This window comes from Quercus lobata, chromosome 11 (assembly GCF_001633185.2).
Source record: "Quercus lobata isolate SW786 chromosome 11, ValleyOak3.0 Primary Assembly, whole genome shotgun sequence".
NCBI lineage: Eukaryota > Viridiplantae > Streptophyta > Magnoliopsida > Fagales > Fagaceae > Quercus > Quercus lobata.
Window position 1 is genome coordinate 3310827 of NC_044914.1, and position 6000 is coordinate 3316826.

The 6000-nt window shown below is 35.9% G+C and overlaps 1 protein-coding gene across 1 annotated transcript; it reads right to left on the minus strand.

Annotated features, from left to right (window-relative positions):
• Nucleotides 1–2556: 2556 nt before the first annotated feature.
• LOC115968510 (pectinesterase) lies at nucleotides 2557–5219 on the minus strand. Its single transcript, XM_031087918.1, has 3 exons — nucleotides 4901–5219; nucleotides 4159–4743; nucleotides 2557–3254 (listed from the first exon to the last, which is right to left on the minus strand). Exons 1-3 carry the CDS (start codon nucleotides 5217–5219, stop codon nucleotides 2557–2559), a joined length of 1602 nt encoding a protein of 533 aa, XP_030943778.1.
• Between the last annotated feature and the right edge of the window lie 781 nt (nucleotides 5220–6000).

The window sequence follows — 6000 nt, forward strand, 5'->3', positions numbered from 1 at the left end:
GGACCCCGCATTGATATACGACTTCAATACGAACTATTTAGGGCTTGACTCATTAGAAATTAAGCTCACTTCCAGCTGTTGGAGAGTGAACTTTATCTATGACCATTTCAAGCCCACCGACAATGGAATTTGAATTCTCCACCAACAATGTTAATACAATTTGGCGTTTCCTACCGAGTGCTATTATATGCACGAGTCATTTGCAAAGTCTTTGACACGTAAGAGCATCCCATAAGTATGTGTAAAGTCTTGCAAAATAGAAAAAATAATTGATTTTACACATTTTGAGCAAAAAACACCCACATCAATGGATGTAAAATTATGCATAAATGTATAAGAGCTAACCATGCAAATATACACGATTATTGTGGCTCTTACATTTAATATTTTAATAATTTCTTATTCGCTCCTTTTTTTCTCTCTCTTCTCCATTTACAAAACTAATGCATTTTGTCCCTTATCATGTTCTTTCTTCCTCTGATACACACACACACACACTCCCATAGACACAAAATCAAAAATCAACTACAAAAATAAAAAAATCAACCACAAAATCAACAACTGGAACAAAATCGTTGGATCGGTGATCGTGGATTGGAGAGGTGATTTGGATTGAAGATGTGGATTGGTGTTGATGGGGATCGGTGTTGATGGAGATCGGTTTTGATGGAGATCGGTGTTGATGGAGATCGGTGATGGGTTGATGGAGATTGGTTTTTTTTTTCTCTCTTCTCCATTTACAAAACTAATGCATTTTGTCCCTCATCATGTTCTTTCTTCCTCTGATACACACACACTCCCATAGACACAAAATCAAAAATCAACTACAAAAATAAAAAATCAACCACAAAATCAACAACTGGAGCAAAATCGTTGGATCGATGATCGTGGATTGGAGAGGTGATTTGAATCGGAGATGTGGATTGGTGTTGCTGGGGATTGGTGTTGATGGAGATCGGTGTTGATGGAGATCGGTGATGGGTTGATGGAGATTGGTGTTGATGGAGATTGGTTTTATGGGTTAACAGAGATCGGTGTTGATGGGATCGGTTTTGATGGAGATCGGTGTTGATGGAGATCGGTGATGGGTTGATGGAGATTGGTGTTGATGGAGATCGGTTTTGTGGGTTGACAGAGATCGGTGTTGATGGAGTGCTTGTGATGGTGCTTCTGGGTTGACAGAGATTGGTGGATTGGAGAGGCGTTGTGGTGCTTGTGATGGTTGTGGTGTTGATGGAGTGCTTGCTCTGGTGCTTTTGGGTTTTGACCGTGAGAGAAAGAAGAAGAAAGAAGAGGAAGAAAAGAAAGAGGAAATGGCAGAGAGATAAGGAAAAAGAAAGAAGAAGAAAGTAGAGGAAGTATAGGAAAAAGAAATGGTAGATACAATAATATTAAAAAAAGAATATAAAAATATTATTTATATAAAATATTGTGTATAATAGATGGACTGATGTGAGTGTTTTATAAAAATGGATGTGTTGAATAGAAAAAAAGTAATTTTTTAAATGCAAAATAGATGATAAGTTTGCATCCACTGATGTGGATGCTCTAAGTGTAACACAATGATGTTTTGAGTGGATGCTCTAAGTGTAACACAATGATATGCAAAACAAGCCTTCAAACTAGGCATCAAACAGTGCCCAAACCACCTCATTCAGTTTGGTATAAATGTGACAGTAATCAGCTGTTGGCTCATTTTCCAAATGAAATAGGTAAAATGCTGTTTCTCAAAAAAAAGAAAAAGAAAAAAGAAAGTAAAATGTTAATTTTTCTTATTCGGTAATTTTGTTGCTTATTAGGTTGTTTTGATTGTGAACATATTTGTTGACTTGACGGCACTAAAAGAATGCCATTTGACCTAACTGATAATTTCGTAACTGTGAAAGATGAATAGTTTATATTCAACATTGTCATTCTTATTAGCATAAATTTTCATGATGAATGTTCCCATGTCGCATGAAGCACTCACAAAAAGAAATACCATGTTAAAGTAATTAATGTCTTTTGCCTTCAGTTAGGAGTCCTCACTTTTTTTTCCATATATCAGCTATATCATTAGTAAGTAATAATGTTACTACTTATTTTGGAAATGTTCTTTTTTGAACAATAGAGAATGACAAGTACAAGAGGTGCCTCCAGTGTCCAGATAAAGCATAGAAGTCAACTATAAAACAGCAACCAAATTAAGGAACAGATATTTATAATCATTACCATTCCAAGATGAAAAAGACGGCAGAACAATATGACCTTTTTGTTTCTTTTCTTGGGTAATTGATCTAGAGTTACAAACTATATACACACACACACACATATATATATATATATATATATATATATCTTAAAACAAATATTATTATGTGTGAGCAATCCTAAGATCTACTTGCTTACTGCAAATAAAAATCTTATTTTTCCTTCTTAATGTTTTGCTTTATACTCTATTAACAATACTAGTATGTATTTAATAATAATAAAAAAAAGATAAAACTGACATTACATAACATTATTTATGGATTATAAAGTGAAACACTCATAATAAAATTAAAGATTTTTCTTCGCTCAGTCCAGACCGGAGATGAAAGGTATGCCGGTGAAAGGCAGCCATGAAGTCCCAGCGATAAACTTAGAGACAGTAAATTTGACTGCTTCATCGGCTCCAATAACATGATATCCAGGCCACTGCACCCTCTTGGAAAGTCCAGCTCCAGGCCCTACATTTGAGTACTCTGCAAAATACAGATTCTTGAGGGTAGAACTTTCGGCTCCAGGCCATTCAATCCAACCTCTAGGCGCTATAGCATCATCTAAGGTTGATTCCATTATTACTGCTCTAGAGTACTCCCTCCATGGCCTCCCTAGATAGGAATTGTATGAATGTTTGACAGCAGAGAAGTCTGAGCTCACCATGATCTTACACTTTTGAACCGAGAAGCCAGTATTTTGACCAGGGTCATTCCTCCCATTTGCTAGGATCACATTGTAATAACCACGTTGTGGTCTACGAAGTATTAAATTGCAGCTCTGAAAAACAGCCACAGCGTTTCCAAAAATGAAGTCTATGGTGCCATAGATGTCACATTCTCTATAGAATTGACGGAGTGCAAGCGCATATAAACTGTCCTGGTAGCCTGCAATGCTACACCTGAAGAAGACTGAATGGTCTGAAGCAACATACACAGCCAGGGCTTGTTCTCCTTGAGGACCGGCTGTGTTATGAAATCCAATGTCACGAGCAATGAATCCGTTACCTGTGATTGCTGCGCAGCCAGAATATAGTATAAATTTTATACTATATTATATTAAATAGTATAAATTTTATTATATAATTCTTACAAACTAATAAGTCTAATATATTTTATTCTTAATTTTCTAAATAGATGCTAAATCCTTATGAATACTAACACACATATATTAATTAGTGTACATATCCATAGTCACACACACATATATAAATATATATATATTGGTGAATACTTACATATTTTTATACATGTAGGAACCGTAGAACATATATAATTGTGGAAATGTTGTCTTTAGACTAGGGTCCGTTTGGTTATAGTTTATTTAGTTAAAATTGAAAACTTTTTACTGAAAATACTTTAGGAAAAAAAGCTAAAAACTAATTAATTGTTTTTTTTTTTTTGCTGAAATTAAGTATTGCAGAAAAAAAAAATGAAAAGGTTAAGAGTACAGTAGAAAAAGCCATTTGCATAAGCCATTTGCACACAAGCCAATGCACACTCAAAAAACAAACTGACTTTTTACACAATTCATGAGTCTACAAATAGTGCAATTAGATCCATGAATAGTAAAAAAATAAGTTAAAAATTTTAATAAATTTCAGTTTTCATCACTTCCCAAACTCACCCTAATTGTTTTTTTGGGTGAGGCTTCCGTCTGCTACAATAGGTCATCGGATTAGGAACATAAGATTAACATGTGATTAATTTTGGACATTAATTTGTCATGTTTATATCACCTCTTATGCTCCAATTAATGCATTAAATAAAAGCACTCAAATGCACGGAAAAGAAACCAAACTCGTTTTTTTAACGCCTTTTTTTACTACCTTAGCTTCGTATGGTTGCCTAATTAAGACACAATACATACAAGCTAGCAAGAGAGAGACAGAGTGAAAGAGAGAGTGCCAAAAGTACTGACTGAATGTGGCAGAGGCAGCCAGGGAAGAGCCTTTAGCAACACAATCGTCGCCAATTATAATAGTGGAATATTTGCCGTCTCCTATCAAGGTAATGCCATCTTTCTTAGTGTGAATCTTCTCCTTATAAACCCCTGACTTCACGTAAATCACAAACTGTTTCCCAGAAGCAGCTTTGATGGCTTCCGACACAGTTTTATAGTTGCCTGAACCATCTTTGGCAACTATGACATTTGCCTTTGCCTCAACGAGCTTTCTATCTCGAGTAAATACCCACTTTGGAGAGGTTGTGCTCTTCTTTGACTTACCAGTACCAGTTTTGGTGATCCTGTTGACAAGAGCTAATGGATTACTTCCCAATTGAGATAGATAATCCATCTTCTTAGATATCTGGTTCTGAACTATATTCAAGTACTCTTCGGAGAGACTGAGGCTGTCGGCTGAGTCTTTACAAGCTTGTTGGAAAGTCAAGGCAGCACTTAGCCATGTTTGAATGTCATGCTTGTTTTTCTCCGGAGAATCTTTTAGGGCTAACATGGACTGCTCAAGCCATTTGAGAGACATGTTCATGAGCTCTTCACAATAGCCTACCATATCAAAAACAAAAATTGAGGCTTAATCAATTAAGAATATAAAAAAAAAAAAAAACACAGAGACAGAGTAACACATAAACAAACATGTAATATTGTAATTGGAAATTGGAGTCTCTGTCAACAACATGCAAGTGAAGCTGTTGGTTATTACCCCCACCAGTGACATAATGGGCACGTTCAGCTAATTCTTGGGCTTCAAATTGGGAGCTGAATTTTGCAAAATTTGAAGTGGTCAGCTTCGTCTCAGAGATGGTCTTGTTAACAAGAGCCAACACAATGTCAACAGGTTGATTGGCTGAGCCCAATCTGGTCAAGGTTTCAACGCAGAGGCTAGGATATCTAGTAAAGCCGCATTCCTTTACATAATTTTGATTATCATCCATGGCATCCCATGAAATGGAAGCCCCTCCTAGACCTAATGCACATAATCCCAACACCCAAAACACTAGAAAAAACACTAGAAGTCCCATCCTCATACCAAAGGATTGAACAATTTAAGTTACAACAAGTCTCAGCCAACTGTAATGAACTCACATATAATTCCAAATCAGTCTTATTAGCACTTGTTATGATGGCTTAATTCTCATAGGTGGTGCTCGGTGATACGTCTCATCCAAATTTAATTTCCTAATCCATTCAGTGGCAGTGGGCCTTGTTTTGTAATCCACTAGTCATGACAATGATTATCTCTATTGCTTTGCTGGCCGTATATGTTGTACATACTGCTCATACGGAACATTTTAGAGTACTTTGTAGGTCCGGGACACACACGACGATGCCATTGCCTTACCTCCTTTATTATTAATCAATCTTTCTTAAAGCATTTGATGGTGCTTGCTTTTATCTTATCCAGTGCTCTGAACATTCCAAACAAGAAAATTACAAGAGGAAAATATAGTTGAGATATTCTTATAGGATTTACACAAAAAGACACGATCGTGTCTTTAACTCACGATTTTCAATTTAAAAAGGTGTGTAACAGCGTGTGTGTAGTTTTACCCAAATGAAAGAGAACAGAGTGATGTATATATGTAGGTCATAAATTCTTTTGTTAACCATCGATTGGAGAATCTAACCAAATGTTGTGTACTAACAAATTTAAAACGCAAAGCAGATGCGAATGATCCAGACGGCCAGTTCTTTCAGTTTGTTCAAAACTTAGTATTTTCCAAGGCCACTAATATTCAGAGATCTATAATAGGAATGTTTTGTACAAAGAAGGGAACTTCAAATAAGCTTAGAAAATGTGAG

What these genes read in the sequence shown, in the direction of transcription:
- LOC115968510 (XM_031087918.1), bottom strand. Translation starts at nt 5,219, where the DNA reads ATGGGACTTCTAGTGTTTTTTCTAGTGTTTTGGGTGTTGGGATTATGT. An exon ending in CCATTATGTCACTGGTGGGG is followed by an intron (nt 4,744 to 4,900) that starts GTAATAACCAAC and finishes TTGATATGGTAG; the next exon opens with GCTATTGTGAAGAGCTCATG. An exon ending in GGCTGCCTCTGCCACATTCA is followed by an intron (nt 3,255 to 4,158) that starts GTCAGTACTTTT and finishes CTGGCTGCGCAG; the next exon opens with CAATCACAGGTAACGGATTC.